Here is a 25,723-nt window from a genome sequence, read left to right as displayed (position 1 = left end):
TGGACCTCACTGTGAATATCTTCCATTTCTATGCAGAGAACATCAGCTTTCTTTAACAAGCTGATGGCCGTGTCAAAGGTCTCTTCTGAAACACCACACGCTCAGTAAACATGTCAGGTTGTGTAATAAACCCTATGGCCTCTTTTAGCCTCCAAACGATCCTTACCTTTTACCTCTTTGTCTGTGGCCATGCTATTTTACACCTGTAAGGAAGTCACTATTCCAAAAATGTTGGGTCAAACTCTGCTGTTTTTTAAACAGTGAATGGTTACTTTTTAACCATTCTTATCAAGTATCTCATCCAGTATGCTGAATAATTAGCACCGGCTTCAAAGGTGTGCTAAAGCACAGCAAGCATGAATAGAATGATACTGGTAAGTTAATCATTAACAAGATTTCTAATAAAAATGTGTTATGTAAGATATCCAATTCTGTGCTTACATACTCATGCCAATGGTCGACCCTTCAAAGCACAGTGGGATAAGCACGGGAGTGGTATTCCGGGGTGCGAAAGCAAAAATTCACTTGTTTTTACAGGTGCCAGGTTGAACAAGGAGTACTGAAGACTAAGTCATGGTATGTCAGTCAATTCTGTCATTGAATGCATTGATCATGTTATCTGTGTCTTTATAAAATTAAATTAGCATAGCAGGGATTGCTTGGGGTATCGTTTGTCAATGAAAACATTTTAGTGTTCTGAGCTATAAATGATTTATTTGTAAGAAATATTTTACAGGGATAATGGTATGAGGGAACATAATAGTTGGGACACCACCTAGAGGCTTTCTGAAATATTTCTAGGTGACCTGTTGATTCAGGTGATTTACATTTATGCTTTTATTTAGGTCTTTTGGATACTATAGTACTTGATTCTGATTTATCTTATTTTATTGCATAAAGCTGTGAATCTTTCGAAACCTGTCCAGATCATACTTCACATTAAAATAAAAAAATAAAAAATAAACATTTAATTAAATAAGTGAAATCATATTTTGTATGAACAAGATTATGCTTATTTTGATTGTATATATATTTGTTGCATTGTGCCATTATTTAAGATAAATACAGATTTACATTTTATTATTATTATTATTATTTTGTATTGCAAAATAATACAATATTAAGATAACTGTTATGAAAATCTTTCCTAAAATAATAATAATAATAATAAAATAATAATAATAATACATATATATATATATATGTGTGTGTGTGTGTGTGTGTGTGTGTATAAAATCTGCAATATTAATAATTTCCTAAGATTTTGGGGTAAAATGTGACCTGACATATTTTCATAAAATTCACCCACACATTGAATTCTGCATGGATATATTTGACAAATATTGTTTGTACACATTTTGACCACAGGGTTTCGCTCTTTAATCAGTTGTTAAGTGCATGTTTCTGATCTGTATGCATATGAAATTCCACAGTTACAGAACAACCTGATTTTACCTAATTATTAATAAGTAAAAATCTGCAAGCAGTACACTTTCAATCTACTGAGGACGAAGGGCAGAATTAAATTTAACCAGACACTTTTTTTCTCAAAATGTGTTACTTATCACAGATTTTGCTCTCCTCTCTCTATTTTTAAAAGTTGATAGAGTGCTTTTGTTTTTCTCTAGGTGTCTGAAGGCAACCTTCTGGACTTTGTTCAGGTAAGAATGTTAACACATTTTCTGAATTAATCCGGTCATGAGGTAAAGCTGACCTGACCTGTTACCTTTATTATTGTTACTAAAACAATACTAAATTAATTATAGGATCTTTTCGAAGTTTATAAAGCTTTCAGAATCTCTGTAATAAATAAATCTCTAACATAATTTGTTTATTGATTGATTACAATGGTATCCAAGTTACCACAGTTCTATTAGCCTAACAGTTACCGCAGAACCCTTTTTGTGTGTGTGTGTGTGTGTGTGTGTTTTTAGTTCACTTCAATTACCATGATACATTTCTCTAAGGGTTAATAAAAAGAACAAATCTGACCCATTAACAGGGTTCCCATGGGCATGGAAATTTTTCATTTTTAGGCCTGTAAAAGTCATGGAAATTAATAAAGTCTTTAAAACTCAAGAAATCTTCTGTAGTAAATATAATATTTTTCTTATGTTATGTTATGTTCTGCTCTAAATTATATTTCATTTGCTATGGCTGCATATTTGTCTTATTGAAGACATTCTGTACTAGTAAGTAATATGTCAAGGATTGGTGGATGACACACAACACAACGACCAGAAATACTCAAATCAGCCCGTCTGGCACCAACAATCATTCCACGGTCCAAATCACTGAGACCACATTTTTTCCCCATTCTGATGGTTGATGTGAACATTAACTGAAGCTCCTGACCCGTATCTGAATGATTTTATGCACTGCACTGCTGCCACAAGATTGGCTGATTAGCTAATCGCATGGATTATTGTTGGTGCCAGATGGGCTGGTTTGAGTATTTCTGTAACTGCTGATCTCCTGGGATTTTCACACAAACAGTTTCTAGAATTTACTCAGAATGGTGCCAAAACAAAAAACATCCAGTGAGGGGCAGTTCTGTGGATGGAAATGCCTTGCTGATGAGAGAGATTAACAGAGAATGGCCAGACTGGTTCGAACTAATAAAGTCTATGGTAACTCAGATAACCACTCTGTACAATTGTGGTGAGAAGAATATAATCTCAGACTGCTATTCTGAGATGCGGGTTGGCGCTGTTTTGGCGGCACGAGGGGGATCTACACAATATTAGGCAGGTGGTTTTAATGTTGTGGCTGATCGGTGTATATATAAAATGAGGAAGAAATTACCGAGTGCACCTTTAAATGTGTAGCCTACATTTGGTTCCCGGTCCTGAAAATGTCCCATCTTCATCCATACCACAGGTGTGGACCAGTAACCTGCTCTGTTCATGTTCACTGGCGGCTGCAGCGATCATCGCCACTGTCTGGTTGATCAAAGACTCACGTCAAATCGACGGCATTGATAAGAAACATGTGCTGGTGACTGGATGCGATAGCGGCTTTGGAAACCTCGTGGCGCGGCAACTCGACCGACGAGGTTTCCGCGTAATCGCCGCGTGTCTCACGGAACCTGGTGCCTCCAGACTGCGCTCGGCGGCCTCCCCCAAGCTCAAGACGCTTCTGCTCAATGTTACCGACAGCGCGAGCATCGAGAGCGCATTGGAGTTTGTGCTCAACGAGACCGGGGAGAGAGGTGAGACGGACAGCTCGAGGGGGAATAGATAGGGTGTCAGCTCGAGTCAAGCACTGGAAGAGATAAAGTGGAGATACAATCACTTTGACGACCACACAGCCCTCAGACCAACTCATAAATCTGCAGCGTTTGGACAAGCCCGCTTTTAGCTGACCTGGAGGAGCATCTGTAACCAAATGCCATTCTCATACCAAAGCTGCATCATTCTGCACATCGTCATTTATCAGAGAATGGCATGATCCCTCCATAATGCATCTGATTTGCTCATTTTGCACCTTTGAACTTTCCCTGCGTGCTTGCGTTTGCACTGTAATGTAAAATTTGGAAATGGTTGTGGAAACATTTTAAAATAATAATCTTTGCAATATTCTGGGTTCAGTACCAGGGGCGGATAATGACTAGCAAGTGCCCCAGGGCCAATTTTCTTTTCTTTTATATCAATATTTTCTTTTTCCCAACCACCTAAACCAAATAATTTTTTGTAATGTAGGGCAAACATGCAGTAAATAGCAATGAATATTATAATAAATGTTTTTGTTCAACAACCCTTTTATACAAAGTATAAAGCTTAACCATATAAAGCCTAACATATGAAATAATAGTCAGAAAATTGTATTTTTAAACCTATTTTTCTATAAAAATAATTAAATTTTAAGCACATGTTGCTTGAATTCAATAAATACTAATTTTGAAATATCAGTAACAAGATAAATGTTATTGTTAATTTTACTTTATCAAAATCAGCAAAGACTTCACATAAAAAAGATGAGTGCATCAAAATATGAAGGTAGCTATTTTGGAAATTATTTTACAAGGTCTTCTACTTCCAGAAGAGCATGGAAACTTTCACCAGGTGGCGTTATAAGATTAAAGAGTGGCTGAAAAGATGTAATTAGAAACAGGAAGGCAAAACGTTCCAATAAGGGGGCTGGGGGCCCTCATAGTCACAGGGCCCTTTTGAGGGGCCCTTGTATAAGCTGTGGGGCCCACATATTTAAGCATATACACACATTTGTTTTCAAAGTCAGTGGGCCGTGAAACCTTGCGGCCCAGGTCCCCTGGTAATCAAGGGCCCCTGGGCACTGGCCCAATTGGCCCGGTCCTTAATTCACCTATGTTCAATACAAGTTCAGCTCAGTCGACAGCATTTGTGGCATAATATTGATTAATTTCGACTCATCCCTCCTTTTCTTTAAAAACAAGCAAAATCAAGGTTACACTGAGGAACTTACAATGGAAGTGAATATGGCCGATTTTTGGAGGGTTTAAAGGCAGAAATGTGATGCTTATAATTTTATAAAAGCACTTGCATAATTTTTTCTGTTAAAATTAATGTATTATTTAAGAGAAATGTGTAAGGTTTGAAACGTCGTTTTAGGGTTTGAGTGTTTATGGCGTGACGTTGTCATGGTAATGGAGTTGTAAAGTTGGATGTAACTATGCAAAAAAAAAGGTTATTAAGTGATTTACTCTCGCTTTTTGTCTTGTGGCTTTACTTTTGAAATGTTTACGGATTGGCCCCATTAACTTCCACTGTAAGTGCCTCACAGTAAATCAGATATTACTTTTTTAAAAGAAAAGGAGGGATGAGTTACAATTATTTTTTGTGGTAATATACATTATGCCACAAATGATTTCGATTGAGCTTGACTGGTATTGAACCTGGAATATTGCTTACCGTCATGGGAATTTCTGTAGTCAATATACAACAGGATCCAAAAGTCTGAGACCACATTGAAATCTACCATACATAAACTGTATTCTATATACCTGGGAATAAATATTTGGATTTTGAACTTGAAGAAAGTTTAAGACATGAAATAAAAAAGAAATAGTCTACTTAAGATTCTGCATAATTTCCCTTACTAATCAAATGTGAGCAAATTTGTGACCATTTCAACACCTTTGTACAAAAGATCAGATTTCCTTGCTTTCAATGAAGCATGCAAGATGATCTTACGCATAGACGCGGGAAGTAGGGGTGCTGAGGGTGCTGGAGCACCCCCGTCAGCGTTCCAGCTTACCTTGTGAAATGCTGTCAAAATAGTGTATGCATGAAAAGTTTATGACAATTCATTAATGTTATTTGAAAACCATCAACCATTAACTTTAATCTCGTTAACGAAAATAATGGTGAAAATTTGTAGGGGTATTTTTATTTCATTAACGATAATGAAATAATGGTTTCATTATCGCTTCATATTGAAATGACCGCCCCCCCCACCCCACACACACACCATATGCAGCAACGCTCTTAGGAACGTTCTCAAATCATGCTGGATAACCAGGTTTTTTTTTTTTTCAAGTCTGGAAAATAATAAGAAATTCTCAAATTCATATAAATTTAGCAACATAATTTGCAATGCAAATGTTTATTCAATTAAATATTATCAAAAAATATTTTGTCAGCTATAAATGCTCTCTGTGAGCGCTGCAATCTCTATAATGTCCTTATCCAGTAATCCAGTTTTCCAAATAAAGAACTGAAAAAGTTACTGAAAGTCATGGGAATTCATTGGTTTAAATTAATAGCTTGGGAACCCTGATGTACAGGTGTAAAGTTGCAATGTTCACATTCTCAAATACTCAAGTAAAATGTTAAGAGCCTCATCTTTCTTACATCAGGTCTGTGGGGGTTGGTGAACAATGCTGGCATCTCAGTGCCCATCGGCCCAACAGAATGGATGCAGCTGGAGGACTTTAAGAAAGTTCTGGATGTGAACCTGACAGGCCTTATAGAAGTGACGCTGAAGTTCTTACCTCTGCTGAAGAAGGCTCGAGGTCGGGTGGTGAACGTGGCCAGCATACTGGGCAGGCTCTCTCTCATCGGGGGAGGATACTGTCTCTCTAAATGGGGTGTGGAGGCGTTCTCTGATAGCTTGAGGTATGTCTAGGGGTGTACCAAAGAATTAAGTCAAGATAAATGCAATTGCCAACAATACCGTTTTGTACAACATACAAATTGCACTTGTTCATTTATCAACATTGAACACATTAGTCAGCCCTTAGTTCTATTGAAACTGAATATTTGTACTCTAAATTTCCAATGCAAAAATCATATTTTTTTTAATTTTATTTACAATTTTATTCAGTTGAGTCAATTGCCTCAGAGATCCAGGCTGTCGTCCTGCGAGAACCTCAAAATGATCATCTTTGCATTATCAAAGACAACCGCGACTGGGAAGTTCAATTTTCCCTCAGTCTATAGGATTACATTTTTACTCCACTGAGTGTTAGGTTTAGGGTTGGGGTTTGGGGGTTGATTTAAAAAAAAAAAAAATGCATTCCTGTTTGACTGCATTACATTGTCAACTCGCTTTTGGCACCACTCTGTGGAGACTGGAAACTGGAGTTCACACGTGCCCATATGCCCAACAACACTTCCAACTTCGACCACAAGGGGCAGTGGTCCAAATTTCGGTAATACAGCGAGTTTTGCTAAAATCGCTTTCAAAATTTTACCGCCTTTCTCTTCTCAGGAGGGATATGATGCACTTTGGAGTGAATGTAAGTATCATTGAACCAGGCTTCTTTAAAACACAAGTGACCGATTTGGGTCTTATTGAAGATGATCTGAAGAAACGGTGGAATAGCCTCCCAGCAGAGGTCAGGAGATCCTATGGAGACTCGTACCTGCAGGAATGTGCGTATACATGATGTCACATTGCCACATCAAAACAGTTTTCATGACTGTGATGATGTATTTAAAGTAACCCAGAAATTAGAATTTTGTCATTATTTACTCACCAAACCGCCATGTTGTTACTATTCATGTAAAACAAAAGTATAGACATTTTGAAAAATATACGCGCTCATCTAATTTTTTATATCTCCTTCCTTCAGATATCAAGTTGCAGGCGTTCTCCATGGGTATTTTTTGTAGTAGTGACATTTCAAAGGTGACATCATGCATGCAGCACGCTCTCTCAGCACGACATCCCAGAACGAGGTATGCGGCTGGTTGGGACGCCAAGCTCTTTTGGATTCCTCTCTCGTATCTGCCGACTTGTGTAGCAGACTTCATCATGAATATTCTGGTACCTTCTCCAAAGGAGACCTGAGTGTTAGTACAGAGAATTACTGTCGCCACAGTCCTGCTGTAGCACTCTTGTGCCCTTCAGCAAAGCAATCAAGCCTAGGATGTTCTATTCCCTGCAGTTAAAGTACTGCAGGGTTAGTATGGATGAAAAACATTTGCTAAATGACAATCATAAAACTCTCATGTTGTAGTTCAGCGCATTAAAACTTGAAACAAAAAGCCTTTTCTTTTTGAAATGTTGATATGAAATATTGAAGGGACAATGTGTATTTCTTTCCTTTAAGCTGTAAGACCCTGGTGGTGGATTTGGTCTTCTACATTATTATTATTATTATTATTATTTTTTTAATAATAAATGCAATCAATTAAAGATATATTTCATATTGTGTATTGATTGGTCTCTAAGCATAGGTAAGATCATTTAGGCATCATAGGGGTTAATGTAAAAGCAGCTATTGCTAGAACTGCATTAACTGTCTATTTGAAAGCATGGTATAGTTATAGTTGTCTAGTTTCAGACATTCAATACTCATTAAATGAAATGCCTGATTGATAAAACATAGGGTTCTCATGGTCATGGAAAATCTGGAAATATCAGGGTATTTTAAAACTTTGTTTTCTAGGCCTGTAAAAGTCATAGAAATGAATCATATCTGGAAATTATTGGAACGCTGAATTTCTAGACAATTGAATATATTTTAAGTATGTAATGTTACACTTAAAAAAATATTTAATTGTCTAGAAATTCAGCGTTCCAATACATCTTTTGACCGATGAATTTCCAGGACTTTTCCATGAACTTTCCAGTCATTTTGTGATTAATGGATTCGGATTTTTTAAAATCATTTTGATTCAGACCAATTCAGTAATGAATCATTTAGACTGATGAACTGTGTCAACCAGTTCATTTAAAAGAACTGACAACTGAAAGGAATGATTCGCTCACAAATCAGACATCACAATAGCTTGCAATCAAGTTTTACACTGCACAAGAGCAACAATGAGCTGATGATATATAAATATTTAATATAAGTTAAAAACTGGAAAAGGTATATTTATTATAGGAGTTTGTTTCTGGGGGAGGGGGAGGGGGAGGTGAAGGGGAATATGTAAAAAGTCTCTGATATTTGCAGGTTTCTCATGACCGAACCCCTGAAATTGCTCTTTTGAATGTGATCTCTATAAAAAGATTTTTTTTGAAGTTCTTATCCTCAACTCTGAAACATACAAACACAGAATACAAAGAAAATGTCCTTGGCCAGACCAAACTGAAAACAATCAATTAATTAAATAAAATGTTTTACTTTTATTAAAAACTAAATATTTTGTTTTATTTATTAAAAACAGTTATACTTTAAATATTTTATAAAATTTTATTTTATTAAATATTTCAAAAACATCTGCACATTTGTTAAAAAACATATTTATTAGATTTTTTTTTCACAGCAGCATTCATTTCTTTCCAGTTTCTTTCTAAATATGTTGAGATGAATAAATTCATAATTTGTCATTAACTGTCATTGTCATTAATATACAAAATCACTCAAAATTGAATTATTTTGACTTTACCTCCCAGCACGTCATCGGATGGGAAAGTTATTTTCATCAATATGCCCTTCAAACACTACCGAGATATCTGACATAATCATTTCACATGTATATAATTTGGGCAATTTCAAGTATCCTTCAAAATATAAAGCAGAAGTTGTGGTGTAGTCACAAGCAGATCTTCACATGACAGTATCTTGACATGTTGACTGATATTTTATCTTAACTAAATACACTGTACTGTCTCTTGAAGCTGGCCACTTCACAAATGAGGTATATATATACATAAGTAATGCATATGCATTATGTTTTATCTCCATTGGCAGTAATCCAATAAAATGGCCACAACTTGCTCTCAAAGCACTTCACTCATACAGTAATGTTGGCATGTTTGTGCAACTCCAGGAATTTTTAATTCTATTTAAAAATAACTTCTGAGCAGAGGATATTATCGACATCAAAATCTTTTCAATTTACAAATGTACAAAATATTCATAGCATTCTCCTTCAGCAGCATCAGTGCAAAGCTATACAAATATGACATCACAATAAAAAAAAAGAATCATAAAACAGGATTTGGCATACACAGTATCAGAAGGCAAAGTCTGGGGTGTTGGCCTGTTTCCTGTAGGCTATACAAACATTATATCTACTCTTATTTCTACTTTCTTTTTTTTCCTCCAAAATAATCTTTCTGAGAGAATAAGATTTCTGTAGTATGCATTTTGCATATAAAAATAGATTCTGTGCAAGGGGAGTGTGTGTTTCTTGGTATTTTCCCATGTGTGTATGTGTATGTGTATGTGTGTGAGGTGAGGGTTGGTTATATTTCACTGTCCTCTTTAACCAGGTTGGCAGTGTCTATAAAAGTGTCCTCTGTTGGAGAATAGGTGCTGAGCTTGTCTCTCTTTTGGGGTTTGGGAGGGGGAACGAATGCAGATGGTTGCTTTGAAGATCTGGTTTCAAAACTTCCAAAAGCCTGTTCATCATGCATCTGAAATATAGAGGACCCAAATAACTGTTTTAGCCATTCGGAAAGGTTTTCTGCCTGTCAATGTAAATAAATAAATAAATAAATAATCATATTATTTTGTCTGAAGTTGGATTTGACTGGGTCCTCACCTCTGAATAAGTAGGGTTTTCAAATGTACTTGGCTTCAGTTTTCTTTTAAACAAACTCCATTTGGGCTCCTGAAAAATGAATGAATGTAAAAGTAAAATGCAGAGATGTGCATTTGATCATTGTAACTATTTGAGTACTTGACACATAAATCAACCAAGTCCTCAAGTAGTTAGGTCATTTATGCTATATTTGAATGTTTTGATCTTTGTTCAAATGTGTCCAACTGAAGTCTTTGGCTGTTGCGTTGCATCTCGCTGTTTCTTTAGAGCCTCATAACATCACAAAATAAAAAATGAGGCCCTATTTTGACAGCTTTGCATATAGTTGTTACAGTGCTTAATCAGGGTTCCCACTCTTTTCAAGGCACAAATTTCCAGGACATTTCCAGGACATTATGCACCCAACAAGTGTAATATTTAAGCAAAAACACATGCGTCCATTTAAATCAAGCTTTTATTTTGCCGTTTCTGTGTGTTTTTGATGGTAGTTTCTCACCTCCAGATAAGCAGTTTGCTCCAGTGTGATTATTAATCCCTGTAAAGCTGTGATTTAATTAAATATATACATAGTCTGTATGTGCTGTGCACTTCAGAGTGATCTCTGTCTCTGTCATTTCACACACAAGAGCACGCTTGATGATCATGGCCATCTCAACACATTCATTTTGAAGTGTGCATCACTTGCAGATTATTTATTTATTCAATTAAATCAGAGACTTTAGTTTAATTATCACACTAGGACATATCACAGTTTTAATTTGATTTATTGACATTTACATCCAAATGTCATATTGCATGACATTCTGCGATTTATTGCTAATGCCATTTTTATGACTAGACTCTGTGTTTTCTCATTAGGGTAAAAAAAAAGTTGAGACAATCACTGATCTAACGGCATGTTTAATGGGGTTCTTTTTTTTAAAAGAAAAAGCTAAAAGCACCAACTTAAGCTATTTTAACGATTCAAGTATAGAAAATGATCTGTACAATTATGCGGAATTAGCTGCAAAATTAAGGGTATTTTGTTGTGGCTTGCTTCTGTTTCATAAATTTGTTCAGTTTCATTAATTGATTAGTTTAGTGACCACTTCTGGAGATGCCACTAGGTGGTGACAAACGAGTGTCTTATGTGCATCGAGTGTGTCATTAGCATAGTTTCCATCCACTTTTCACACTATTTTGTTGTCGACAAAGTGAAAATGCGTAAAAAAGTTTTTGCGAAATTTGCCGTCTTCTGCCTGTTTCCATTCAAATGGCCTTTTACCTTTAAAAATAGTGTGCGTGATGACGTCATGCCTAAAAAAACACTTTGTCGCATAAGTTTTGGTTTAGCGCAAAAGAAATCTGCCCTGAAGGCGTTTCCATACAGAAATGTGTGTTTATCGCGAATTCGCTTCCCAGATGTCCCTAATTTTTTTTTTTTTCTTAAGTTTTGGTAAAATGGGGAGAGTATTGAGACAATTCATTGAAATTAGCCAGCTTACAGTCATTTTAATTTCACAAATAAATGCAATCATAAGACGAGGAATTGCAATCAAAAGGGAGCAGTTGCCCTTCTGATAGGACTGTAATATTGGTCCTGATGTTGCGCCTATTGCAGGTTGCCACCGGTACTGACCCGAAAGCAAATCGTTATTGCCCTGTTCAAGCTGTCAACCTGCACCAAGTAGTGGGGGAAACTTTCAGTCTTAGTATAAGGACCATCCATCCATGTGTATATACTGTGTGCACAGCTATTAAAGAAAAACTGATGCGGTGTAATTTCAGGGTTTATATATGATACATTCCTGATATTCAATAGGCTATTTTGAACAATCATCTAATCTAAAGCCTTGCCATCACAGCTGCATTATGTCCAGTATATTTGTCCAGCAACTTTTAACGACCAACTAAACTTAAATTATTTTTAGTGTCATAATGCAATTTACATTTTCTGAAGAAGCTCAGCAAATGCGATCCGAGGTAAAGAGGGTTACATTTAAAATATTTAAAAGTTTTAAAATGTTCAAAAGCTCGTTTTCTGAAAGTGAACTCCACATTGGACAAATAGTTCTTGAAGTGTAGAAAATGTCATTCAGCCGACTTTATTAGTCTGCAGAACAGGGTATGGCTAATTTAAGTTTGTGTAAAGAAAAGTCATATATAGGTCTAAAAATATGTTTTTTTTTATTTTTTTTATTTAATGCATTTTTCATTTGGCAATTTATTTAATTTAAATAGGGAATTTGCCAGCATTTTTTCAAAAGTATAAACAATAATTTAATAAAATTGGGCTATATGTTAGTGTTCCAAAAAAGCACACTGAAGCTTTTCTTCTAGTATTGTGCATATATTTTTAATTTAAAACATATGTGCACAGAAATTATATGTTTTTTGTATTGTGGGCTAATTCCGTGACTGCCGTCTGATATTTTGATTGGTGTGAAAAAGCAACTTTAATAAATAAACGGATGTCTACCGCGGTTAAATTAATCACAAACAGTGGCCATTCATTTGTTCTCTGTGCACTTGTCAAATGTGCATGTCTTGAAACGAGATATTTGTGTTGGCACTCCTGGAAGTGTCATGTTTGCAGTGATCGGATCTTTATGCCGTTCAGATCAATCCATAATCATGTACAATAAATTGGCTTTCAAGGATCCTATCATCATGATTAACACAGGCAACAATTGGTGTAAATTCTGTGACGTGACACTACATTTGTGCGTGAATGCCAATTTTCTCGACAAAGTGTTTCCAAACCAGGAATGTCCTTACCTTCTCCTTTATTAAAATTTGCATTTCAAATCTACTGACTTCAGTAGAATGTTTAAGCATTATAAGAGCAAAGCTGATCTACTGTATAATTTTCCTACAGTATTTAAACTGCTGAGCATGACTTTTATCAGAAAAAACAACAATAATAGCCTAATAATAATAATTGTGTGCTTCAATAATGTCATTTCATCATTGTAAAGCGCATTTCACATGAGTTAAGTCAAGGCATCTACATTCCGCTTAATGCCAGCGTCAAGCGGCATTTTGCCCTTCACATGACAAGCGTTGTAGAAAGCATCACGGAGGGGCGAATTTATGAGCTTGCTCAATAACTGGGGTCTCTGGATTCTTGAAAATGATAAGGTAATAATCAGTTAAAATAAATTATGAGACATTCAATATCTCTTCATAAATTTGGACAGTTTTAAAATATTTATTCTAGCTTTGTACTCTCAAAGACATCATTTGTGATGCAAAAACGTGTGAAGAACACTTGTGTGAAGTTGGAGCCGAGGTTGCGCTGACGCATCACTTAATAGACTTTAATGTATTCGGCAGCGCTGGCATGTGAAAAGCCCCTCAACATGTATAAGCATCAATCACTTTTACACATTAATAGCTCTTCCGCCCTTTTCTCTACACGATGAACAACTTCTTGTAACTTCTTGTTCAGTCACTTGTCATAACTAGACTGGACTACTGTAATGCTCTCATTGCGCAATTAGACCCCTGTAAATGATCCAGAATGCAGCAGCACATCTGGTCTTTAATGAACCAAAGAGAGCGCATGTTACACCACTTCACTGGCTGCCGTTTGATGCACGTATCAAATTCAAGGCTCTGATGCTGGCATACAGAACAGTCATTGCTCCAGTATACCTAAAATCATTTCTGCAGAGCTATGTTCCCACCAGAAGCCTGCGGTCATCTAAGGAACGTCGCCTTGTTGTACCAACACAAAGAGGCACCAAAACACTTTCACGGACTTTCGGTTTCATCATACAACGTTGGTGGAATGACCTTCCCAACTCCATCCGTGAAGCTGATTCACTTTCTGTCTTCAAAAAATGGCTAAAAACACATCTTTTCCATGAGCACTTCACCAGTCACTAAATAAAATAAATAAATAAATAATTCTTGTTGCAATTTAATCTGTCTTGAATACTACTATTCTGATGCTAGTGAAACTTTGTAATACGGCACTTTTCGTACCACTGTCTCCTTAAGATGATTTGCTTACAATGTATTCCTCTTTTGTAAGTCGCTTTGGATAAAAGCATCTGCCAAATGAATAAATGTAAATGTAAATGAACAAGGTAGACTTACATGCCGATGCTGAAGTAAACGAACGAAATACCCCTCTCATTCAGTCGATCCGTACATGTACCAAGTCATTCAGTTTCTTTATGAACAAGAAGTTTCACGAATGCAGCTTCTCACTGTGCACGCGCTGCTGTAGCCAAGCATGCGATTGGCCGTAGCTGTAACCAATCAAGCGATCTGCCTCTGTTGGACAGCAATTGCCAAGGACCTGATTGGCTGCTGCTGTAATCAATCATGAGGGTGTAAGCGCCCTTAAACGTTGATGTTGTTCCACAATGTGCAGCTGCCGGCAGTGACAAAATGACTGTGTATTTGACTTTATTCCGAGTCCCGATTGTTCCATGTTTTTGTACACGTAACGGAAACCTTGCTAGCAACACAGTCAAACCATTCTGTTATACTTAAATATTTTCCAGGACATCTAGGTATTTTTCAAATTTTCCATGATTGGAAAACTGCATTGCAAAATTCCAGGTTTTCCACGATGCGTGGGAACCCTTTTCATGTATTAGTGTGAAAGAAAGGAAATGCAAATTGGAGCTTTGTGGCTTTTAGTCCATGTCTATTTGCTTTGACACCACCTATAAGTGTAAGCTTATAAGTTGGCAAAATTAACCATTAGCAGATATATGCATTTAATGCAGTCTTTCTCTTCAAGGGAAACGGAGCATAAATGTAGCATTACACAGATTTATTTTATTTTTATTATTTTCTCCCCAATTTGGAATGCCCAGTTCCCAATGCGCTCTAAGTCCTTGTGGTGGCATAGTGACTCGCCTAATTTGGGTGGCGGAGGACGAATCTCAGTTGTCTCTGCGTCTGAGACAGTCAATCCGCGCATCTTAACATGTGGTTTGTTGAGCGCATTACCGCAGAGACGTAGTGCGTGTGGAGGCTTCACGCTATTCTCCACGGCATCCACGCACAACTCACCAAGCACCCCGCTGAGAGTGAGAACCACATTATAGCGACCATGAGGAGGTTAACTCAACGTGACTCAACCCACCCTCGCAACCGGTCCAGTTGGTTGCTTAGGAAGCCTGACTGGAGTCACTCAGCACGCCATGGATTCGAACTTGCGACTCCAGGTGTGGTAGTCAGCGTCTTTACTTGCTGAACTACCCAGGCCCCCCTCATTACACAGATTTTTATCCAATCAAATGCTCTCTAGAATTAGAATTTCCCTCCCCTTAATACCACCTGTAACGGTCGTGTCTAGAAGGGATTCCTCTCTCGTCAATCTCGCACATGCGCAATCTACTATGATGCTATGCCGCTTTTTCTGCTCGCATCAGCGTATTAATATCAGAGAGCTTTAAAAACTTAAATAATATCAATAATATAACTTTATTACTATTATTACGGAATGACTATTTACACTAGTTGTACATACCTGCCACACAGTGTAGGTATAGTCTGGTGGAAACAATTAAATTAAATACAAACTGTAAGCTGAGTTGCTGTGATGGCTCAGTCTGTAAGAATGATGAGCTTGTGTTTTTTCCATGCGGACAACCTGGGTTCAAATCTGCCTTTTGACCCAGTTTCCTGTTTCCACTCTTAATGTTTTTCTTTAATACTATATAATAATAAATAAAATGAATATAAAGTTGATTTCCTCTCAGTGATTTGGTCACAATGAAGGTCAGAGAGTTGAGTGAAAGGTTTGATCTGGGTAAAATTACCTCATGCTCATGGACTGCTTTTAATTTTAAAAACATCATATGCGTTAAATTTACAGTAATAAGATGGCAACATGTGTGCCACAGTGACGTACTTGGGGAAATGAGAATGGGTGGCTGCGAGTTCTGAAGCTTACGCTCCTTTCTAGTCGTATCGCAAAGAAAAATGCAAACAAATGTGTCCCGACTCAAGATATACGTCCACTGAGGTGCGGATGCAATTTTTGTTTTATTAAAATGTAAAGTTACATATGGGTCGATTAGAACCCAGAGCCTCTAGTGCAAGGGGCGAATTAGTTACCACTAGACATTCAGATGCTTATTAAAAGAACTGATCGATGTACCTCTCCACTGACCAACAATATCTCATGACCGACAGTAGCAGATGTAGAGCTGAAGTTATCAAATTTGTTAGATATTTATTTTAGATCTTGAATTGGTCATCAAGAATGACTATTCATCAAAACAGTCAATTTAAAATAATCCTTTATGAGTGCTCCTCGTTGCTGTGCAACTTCAAATTAACACAGTGTAAGAATCTCGCGAGATTGATGAGGAACACTTCTAGACATGACCACCTGTAACCCACTAGCAAGCAGCAATTTAGGTATCATGGCTGTGATGTAAATCAATCCTATTGGCTATTCATAAAATGCCCTTTAATATGTCCCACCCAAAGTTACTGTTTCAATTGAAAATACACTACCACAGGAAGGAAAACTGTACTTGTCAAGCTATTACACTATGTCTTGAAAAGTTGTTTTGATTGATCAATGGCAAAAATGTAAAAGACAAATATGTAATGATTTTCCCACCTGTGTGGTCTTTTGTTCCACCGGTACGCTCTTCACCTCAACTGTCTGTTCATGAGCGTGGTATGTTGGGTTTGAAAAGTTCCTTTCCACCTGCTCACCACTGACATTCACAGTCACCTGTATGAAGTCGAGCACACAATGTTAAACATTAAAGACCCTGCTGAGGGTGAAAATGTTCAGCTATGTTTATACTGCACTGCAGAAAATAGTTTTTCTTGATTTCTTGTTAAAATATGTAAACATCCTTAAAACAAGATACATTTATTTGAGAAGCAAACCTGGCATATTACTTTTCTTTTCTTGTTGTGGGCATAAATCTACTAAAATATTGCTAGGTTTATGCTTGAAAAATAAATTTGCCAATAGGTTTATCCTCGTGCGACCCCACGTCCACATGGGTGGACGTCGTGTTTTGGCTTTGCTATACACAACGCATAATTTAAATGAATTTAAACTTTCTGAATACTGTTCGCAACACTACACTGTCATTTCAAGGTTAAACTTCTGCTGCACCGAGTCACGTGACACAACATCATGACGATGCACGATGATTTCAGTGAAGCGCTTCTATGGATGCAGCACGAACAAAATTGCGCCTGGTAAGAAACCTCTAAAGTTTTTTGATTGAAACCTGTTTGGTTGTAAAGAGTACTGTCTCTAGTTTCCTTTGATGTGCCGCTTTAAAAAATCCAATAATTTTTCGCATGTCAGCACGCTGATAAACATGATGTCCACATATGTGGGAAAATGGGATCTTATTCCCTCAAAAGTTGAAAAATCATGTTAGTTATTTTGAATAACTTTCAACATTAACACATCTGTAGGTCATTTCGCTTCATTTTTATTATAAATTTTGTTATATATTATTTTGTTATCACTGTACAATACGGTTCTATTCATTAACATTAGTAAATGCATTCCTATATATTTACTGTGCATTTTCACATTGAGAATCAATGGGTTCATCCAAAAGCTGAAAAATGTTGCTTTCAGAAATGTATATGGAGTTAATATAAAAATAAGGTGCATTTCGAACTGTTCTGAGATCAGTGCAGACAGAAAGCACACTGGAGGTTAAGTCGTTCACTAAATAGGGAGCAAGGGGACATCCTATAGCTTTCTATGCAGCCAAGTGCATTCACTCCAAAAATCTGACTAAAAGTTCTGTTTCAGGCTGCAGATGATGTTTGCACCACTCAACATGTTTGGCAGACTTGGGACAATGGTAATCAGTGCATAGATTCTGAATTTATAATGCAAATTTTTATTTTAACATGGTTGGCAGTGATTGGATGATGCTGGCCATTACTTTTAATCAGAATTATTTATTCAGCTTTATAGAAAATCAGCTGTGATGTCTATAACGTCTCAAAAACATGAATAATGAACCATTTCTATAACTTGGTATTATTTAAAATGTCGATTTGCTCTTATATAAAAGAAAAAAAAAAAAAACAAATTCTTGTTTATTATGTGCTACTAGTTAAAAATGTACACAGCCGTCATGCTCGGGTCTGAGGAAGTTCAAAGTAATTTAAGACATTTTCTTAATATCTAAATACCAAATATAAGTATTAATATCTTATGCTATTTTGCCTTCAGTAGATGTATGTTGTCTATTAACTATACTTCCAAAGAAATGTAAATGTTTATTATTGTAATTGTTATATTGCACATTTCTGCATATTATTTTCATGCTCAATAAAGTATATTTCATCATGTAGTGTGTTGAATTGAACTCATATCAGCCATTTCACGAGTTTCACCTCTTGTATTGATGTGTAGTACAATACAAACATTAATGTGTATTGTGTAGTGGATAAAACACTTGAATAATCATATTAAAATATAATTAAGAGTGTTGTTTAAAGTTATACTGTATATCGGTTATAAATGTTTAAACGAATAACATAATATCAACATGAAAGTAGCACATCGACTCATGACTCCTACTCTGCATGTAAATGTCTCAGAGTCCTCAAACCATTAGATTAATCCACGTAGAAGAGCAGTGCCGAATCACAACTCTGCAAGTAACTTGCCGTTTTAAGCTTCAGCTGCTAGAAGGCCAAAAGTTACATGGTGTAGCTTTAACCGTAAAATCAGACAAAATGACTGATTAAGATTTTATTTATTTATTTGTTTATTTTTTGCAGCAAGTAGTATCTTCTAGAGCAGAATGAAATGTTTGCAATAGGCAATGTACCTGTGTAGCATGTATTACTGCCGGATCGCTGGATGGGCCAGCTGTAGTTGAGTACAGAGGATTCTCAAATGTGACTGGCTGCCTCCCATTGTCTGCAAAATTCACATTCTAATAGCAAAAACCAGAGGATCCAAATCAGAAAAACAGAAAATTACATTTCTATATTTAAAAGATATTTATCACGGCTAAAACCCACAATTAGGTTACAATGGAACTTCATAATAGACCAATTTTATATACAGTCGCATTCAGTTGGCAGGCCAAATAAATCTACTGAGACAGCTCTTTTAAGTTGAAGTGTGTTTTCTGTTCAGATATTTTCTGCTGTCCCAGCTTTATATGTAGAGACAGCTATAAGTTAGGTTGATTCCCCCGAAAAGTGTAAACACTGTGGCTCTGTGGACCGACCAGTCTGACACAGTAACATTGGCTCAACCAATGGCGTGAGTTTGCGGCAGGACTATCTGTTTGCTCTGACAAATGGAAGACTGGAACTGTGTCTGGGAAACCTGTTTAACCTCTTCAACTCACGGCCAGGACTGCGTAATAAGATTAGGATTACAAAATAAAACTCACCGGATCCACAAGTCAATTTATATTTGGTACCATTTTCACAGAACTCCATCACGTTTACATTTATGTTACATAAAATAACAAGATAAGACCAGAAAGCCTCCGTGTCGCAAATGAGCGCCACCTTTTGGTAATGTTGTAGAAATACGCAGTAAAGACGAAAGTGTTTCATATAGCACTTTAATAGACATGTCATATATCAAATAAAAGCTCTTGCTCTCAGGAACATGACTTATTTTGCTGTCCTAACACCATATGTTTATCAAAAGAATCACGAAGTGAAATATCAAAATTGGTTTCTGTAAGACAATACAAACATCTCATGTCTGCCTTTATCACTGCTTCTGTAAGCCCCAAATAGCCACAAACCAGTGGCGTAGATTGAAACAAGACTTTGGGTGTGCCAAGAGAAAACTGGGTGTGCAAGAACTAAAACACAATTAAGTGAAATATAATAAAATAACCATTAACAACCATTGCATCAATTTCTTTTGGCTATATATATATATTTTTTTTAACTCTTGTGTGCTTGTATGGACACATGCAATTAGAAATATGAGGCATAAATCTGAACTCAGTAGTATAAACTGTCTTAATTTAAAGTGTGCTTGTTTCCTCAGTCACACGCCCGGCATCTGTTGCGAGAGTGCGTGTGTAATCTGAGATGGCCTCTGTAACACATTGCGTATTATTATAATCATTATAAATTATTATTAAATTTCGTAATCAATGCATTGAAGTTTCAGCATAATAATGATGCATTTTACACCCCTACATATTATAATTGTCAAAAAACCTTTCATTTAATTTAGGTGTGCAAGCTTACGTTTTGGGTGGCTATGCCACTGCCACAAACTCTATATCAACTCTTACCTTAGGTTGTTTTCTTACAAATGAGCCATTGTTCACTTTTCTGTGAGCTTGCTTAAGCAATAATCCATTGTTATGTCTGAGAAGTTCAGAACAAAATATGCAGTCCAGTAGAAAAACTTGATAAACTTGGCGGAAAAATAGGTTCTTCGTAAGACTAAACATTTACAATATTATTTATGAATTATTGGAATATTTTCTTAATTTGGGGGGTTTTCTGTAAAATGAGACCAATTTTATGCAAGAAGTCCACTGTATACGTGTATGGTGATCTTTTAAATTTGGCTGTGAAAATTGCAGGCAGAAGCCAAAAAATGCACCAGACTAGACATTATTTTTGCAACTGATGCTAGTTACTCAGACATTACACACTTCAATTTAAAACACTATCTTTAGCACCATCAAGTAGATCATGATTAATGGTAGCTGAATCCCAGCATTACCTTTAGACACTCGTGCACTTACACTTAACAAGGTCTGGAAATGATAATAATCAGTACTACCACAGGTTCAGCAGACAACAGTTACTGTTAAATCAACAAAAACAGGCTTCATTTACCAGCTGCATAGCTGTGTCGATGAAGGACACGCCCAAATACTGAGGCTCCAGGTCCATCGTCACATTATCGCCTGAATGGAACAACACCCCGTTTCCTGTGTCGCCCGACTTCACCAGGCTGATCAGACTAAACATAAACAGGGGAAAACTGGAGCGAATTTGCTACATGATATCTGAATCACTGGAATAATAATCATTGCCTTTTGACAACATTCAGCGGGCAAACAGCCTAATGACATACTCTTAAGGAAACTTGAATAATAAAATGTAAAAAAAAAAAAAAATTATAAAAGCATGTAAAATCCATATGCCTGAATTTCATATCACCAGCAAAAATATACTTATAAATATATAATGAATATTAAATATATCGCCCAGCCATAGGCAACGGTATGTGCTTAAGTGATGCTTATGTTGTACCTGGGTAGTTTAGGCATGGATGGAATGAGAGAGCCGGTGCGCTTGTAGTTGAGAAAGGCTCCCACAAATAGAGCACCAGTTATCAGAATAATAACCACTGCTAACAGAACGGCCACAGCTACAAACAAACAGACAGAATGCACAGTTTGAGATATGTGAAGTGTACTCTGGTTCACTTCATATGACATTTCAGGTCATTTGCTGCGGATGAGACAAGCCTTCTGTGAAGATGCTGAACTAGTTGGTTTCAGTCTGGTTAGTGTAATCAGAGTGGATGAATAACAGCATCACATGATACTATGGGCCAATTACTCACACTTACAAATAATCAGTTATACAGTAAGGGACCATTTATATGTAACAAAGTGTCATGTCACAGCAGTTTGTTTACCTGTGCCTGCAGGAGCACCTCTAGACTTGCCCATTTCACAGTAACTACCTGAGTAGCCATACGGACACCTGAGGAGTAAAAAACAAAGTGATTTGACAAAAAACATTGAAGATTAATGATTGTTCAGTCAAATGTGGATTATCAAATAGTTTTCACTGATTCTTAGCATAGCTGAACCAAAATTATCTGACACAGACAGGACAGATTAGTCTAACCCTATAATGCCATGTGTATCAAATATGATACACAATGTTTAACAGCTCCTGTCTCACTCTCTGTTCAAGCTGAAAAGCAAATAAACATACAGTACGTAAATTTGGCATGTTTATGACACCATCTAGTGGTTATGTGTGAAAAAAGTAGTTTCAATGTTTATATGATCTATTTAAAATGATGGCGGACTTCCGCAAAAAAATTATAAATTGCAGCTTATTTTAGTAAAGTAAAAGTAATGATTATATTATTACTGATATTGTAAAATGAGTATTTGCTGAATATAAGCAACTTATGCTTGGTTAAAAGTTTGTATATTGTTTTATTGAAAAAGCATGTTGCAATTACATGTATCAACTCTGATGCAATAGGCTTTTGAGGCATATCTCTCTATCACCATTACATTCCATTCATGCCCACTATACAAAAAAAAAATCACAGAGCTTTGAAAATCTAACACATACTTTTTATAAGATATATTTAAAGTGTGAACTAATATTTCTGTGTATTTTCATATATGCAGCCTACTCTGTCATTATAAAGATCTCATTATTTTACATTACAAGTTATTATGATGTCATCTCACCATAAGTTCCTCACACACAGCGAAAAAAGTTTTACAATTTCCCTTTTTTAAATGTCAATATAGTGTTTGGTGCATAAAATACATATGATAAAAATTGTCTTATTGAAAAAAAAAATATATATTTTATTCATTCTGATTTTGATGTGCTGAATCAAACTGTGATACATTTCAATCCATTTTATAGATCAAGGAGAGGAAGTTGTCATGGCCAAACTCTCAAACATTTGGCATCTCTGAAAAGCCCAGGGAGTCTTCGGATAATAACCGATAATAGCACAATTTTGACAAAATGTCTGCGTCGAACCTACGGTGTAGCCTACGCTGTAGTCTGACGTACACCTCTTCAAAAATGTGACTGCACATCACGTCGATGCAGATGACAACAGCTGTGATTGGTCCACTTTAACCAGAGACCGCCGCCCAGGATGAAATCAAGGATGTCTGAGGTAGCGTCACATTTTATCCAAAATTATTTAAAAGTCTGTGCCTCATATAACACTGCAATTGGACTCGTGACCATTAAAGCAATTGTCTCAATCGGGAGCATCTGCTGTTTTTTTTTTTTTTATTCTTTTTGTGCTTCATGAAGTTACAAGTGAAATGCGGCAAAAGCTATCTATTTACAGCTTATAAACTCTAAAAGCTTTTTTCTCCGGGCCTTTACATGATATTAATGTGATATGTCAGTGAAACAATATGTTTTGTATTCTACTTGTGATTTTCTGATATTGCTGACACGATAATTTGACCGTATGTTTGACAGTATGATGTTCAGTAAATAATCATAAGTTATGGAAATGAACACTTCTTTTTGTCAGCAAATTAAAAAACAGCTGGTAAGAGTTGGTTATATTGCCTATATGCTTTGTATAGTCTTTAAAACGACACCCGTTTTGTGTTATTCAGGCGAGTAGTTAATTAATTAATTTGACAATTTCTTTTTCTGCATGGAACGTCAAATGTATGCCAAAATATTTATGTATTATTATTTAAGCCACTCAAGAGCAAACGTTCAGTCATTTCCTCATTTATTTTCAGCCTGCTATAGCAACAAGTATAATAAATAATATGTAGCCTACCAACATTTCAACATGTTCAGATACTTTTTGTGAAACATATTGTTAGCATTTGACTGTACTCACAGAACGATGAAGACACACCAGTGCAGAACTATAAATGCAAACCAACACACTGGCCACTATGCGGAGCCTACACCGTACGTTCAACGCAGAAGTATAAATCAGCCTTAAGCGGTACTGCAGCTACTAGTAAGCATAGTCGGTTATTTATTTTGTATTTTTTTTCCCCCATTAAACTTTGACGCATTTAGGTTTTGCTTTATACTTTTACTAGGGCTGTCAATTTAGCGTGTTAATTCAGCGCGATTCATTATATAAAAAATTACGCATAAAAACATTAACGCAATTAATCATGCCCATGGACCAATTCTAGCTTGAAGTGCCACCTGTTTTCAGCAGGGGGCAGTAAGCGAAACTCCAGGTGTTTAGGCAACGAGCAGCTGTACAGACAACAAACCACTATGCAGGGATCTCCAGATGTGTTTTTTGCTAAGTTTCAAACTACATTTAATTTGACACAGTGGCCTAAAACAATGTGTTTATGACGCGACACAATCAAAGTGAGACGTGTCCTTCTGACGCATGTGTACATTCACACGTCCATAGAAAAGATTGACGAATTCAATTGCAAAGTGGATTGCTGTGGACTGTTGGCCAATGGTAGGCTTATGTTCAATAATATGGAAATAAACAAAATATTGCCTTCTAAAGCCACTTTTTGTATTGTTTTATCAATGCTTTACTCATCTACCACAACATTGTAATTCATTTTAATTTCGAATTATCTGAATTATTATAGTCATAATATATATTATATCATATTTATCATTATTTAGATATAACTATTTATAATTATTTAATCATTATATATTGAATTATTATTATTTAAGGGACTTTCTCAGCAAATATTTATAAGTGATTAATTGTGATTAATTAATAGGCATACATATGTAATTAATGTTGATATTAAAAATGTAATTGATTCACAGCCCAATTTTTTCTAAAGCTATGCTCAAATTATGTTAATGTTACTTTTTAAATATAATAAATAACACAATTATTTAAAAAATGTGGTATCTGAAGCAGATTTATACAAAGTTTCTTTTTACATCAGGCCACGCATGATTTCACTTGCGGGGCGCACAGAAAAAGTTGGGAGCACATAAACTTTGGTGGTGGTGCGAGAAGGCCAGATGCTTATCCAAGCTCTACCGGCTTGTGCAAGTTTGTATCTCTGCGTGCCAGCAATGTTACATTTCTTAACGTTTCTTATTTCAAGTCCTTAAATGGGTCATATCACTTTATTTTTCTATTTTTTATTTTTGTCCACTTTTAATGCTAGCAAAGATTTTTATTTTTGTCCCACATTTGTCTATTTTCTGTGTAAATTAGTATAGATTAAAAATGTTGATCTTTTTTTTGACTAGTGGTCACACTCACTTGCACTTTGGTAGGCCTCCCTCATCAGTGTAGCATGTTCCTCCGTTCATGCATCTGCATGCAAGCGGCATAGACACCTCTGCCTCAATGGCTGCAGGTGCAAGGGCCAGGCATGACATAACCATGACATCACCACAACAACACAAGCCACAAAATTATGACAAGGGAAAACAGCCACAACTTTATCATATCACACAGTACCTTTACCTCTATCTTTTATCATTCTCTCAATATGACACTGCAATAATGCAGTCATGCACTGTTAGATGTAGCACATGCATACACACTACATGGCCAAAAGTATGTGGATGCCCCTTCATATTAACCAGTTTGGATAAACTTCTTAGCTCTAGTGAAGATAAATTTGCATATTCCAACATCACACAAAGTGTGGTCTATATAGGAATGATTTACTGAGTCTGGTGTGGAAGAACTTGACTGGCCAGCAAAAAGCCCATATCTGAGCCACATTCAACATCTTTGGGATGAATTGGAATGCCAACTGTGAACCAGACCTGTCCATCACCCAACATCAGTGCCTTACTGATGCTCTTGTGTCTGAATGGGAGCAAATCCCCACAGCCATGTTCCAACATCGAGTGGAAAACCTTCCCAGAAGAGTGGAAGCTGTTAAATGAGTACATATGGGCATGGTGTTTGGGTGTAAACATACTTTTGGCAATGTAGAGTGTTATAATATAAAGAAATATGATGATACAAGCAAGCAAAGGCAGTGGCAATCTTTGCGCCTCTTACCGGCATCACATTCATTCTTGTTGAAGGTAAGAAGCATAGAGCCTTGTGGGCAGGCACAGCTGTATCCACCCGGCTGCAGTAAACACAGGTGACTGCAGGTGTCCTGACACGGGTTGAGCACTGCAAGAAAACA

At 36.4% G+C, this 25,723-nt stretch overlaps 3 protein-coding genes across 3 annotated transcripts in view; 2 read left to right on the top strand and 1 right to left on the bottom strand.

Moving 5' to 3' along the window:
- Positions 1–25,723, top strand: part of LOC127448416 (ceramide synthase 6-like) — a 427,716-nt gene that overhangs the window by 102,686 nt on the left and 299,307 nt on the right. The window lies entirely within an intron of this gene.
- Positions 424–7,624, top strand: LOC127448421 (retinol dehydrogenase 7-like). Its single transcript, XM_051710926.1, has 6 exons — positions 424–576; positions 1,629–1,661; positions 2,881–3,211; positions 5,837–6,095; positions 6,691–6,854; positions 7,055–7,624. Exons 1-6 carry the CDS (start codon positions 574–576, stop codon positions 7,270–7,272), a joined length of 1,008 nt encoding a protein of 335 aa, XP_051566886.1. The 5' UTR covers positions 424–573; the 3' UTR covers positions 7,273–7,624.
- Positions 7,766–25,723, bottom strand: part of LOC127448043 (low-density lipoprotein receptor-related protein 2-like) — a 124,436-nt gene continuing 106,478 nt past the window's right edge. The window contains exons 71-79 of the mRNA XM_051710302.1: positions 25,591–25,710; positions 24,835–24,925; positions 21,517–21,584; positions 21,126–21,243; positions 20,706–20,832; positions 18,704–18,811; positions 16,498–16,614; positions 9,921–9,989; positions 7,766–9,792 (exon numbers count right to left, since the gene is read on the bottom strand). Of these exons, the coding sequence (XP_051566262.1) occupies positions 9,622–9,792; positions 9,921–9,989; positions 16,498–16,614; positions 18,704–18,811; positions 20,706–20,832; positions 21,126–21,243; positions 21,517–21,584; positions 24,835–24,925; positions 25,591–25,710 (989 nt within the window). The 3' untranslated portion in view covers positions 7,766–9,621. The remainder of the gene's footprint in view (positions 9,793–9,920; positions 9,990–16,497; positions 16,615–18,703; positions 18,812–20,705; positions 20,833–21,125; positions 21,244–21,516; positions 21,585–24,834; positions 24,926–25,590; positions 25,711–25,723) is intronic.

This window comes from Myxocyprinus asiaticus, chromosome 11 (assembly GCF_019703515.2).
Source record: "Myxocyprinus asiaticus isolate MX2 ecotype Aquarium Trade chromosome 11, UBuf_Myxa_2, whole genome shotgun sequence".
In the NCBI taxonomy this organism is placed as follows: Eukaryota; Metazoa; Chordata; class Actinopteri; order Cypriniformes; family Catostomidae; genus Myxocyprinus; species Myxocyprinus asiaticus.
Note: the sequence above shows the minus strand (reverse complement) of the source record. Positions and strands in the feature narration are given on the sequence as shown.

Coding starts and splice junctions, on each gene's coding strand:
- LOC127448421 (XM_051710926.1), top strand. Junction 6,096..6,690: donor GCGTTCTCTGATAGCTTGAG/GTATGTCTAGGG, acceptor TTCTCTTCTCAG/GAGGGATATGATGCACTTTG. Junction 6,855..7,054: donor AGACTCGTACCTGCAGGAAT/GTGCGTATACAT, acceptor TCCTTCCTTCAG/ATATCAAGTTGCAGGCGTTC.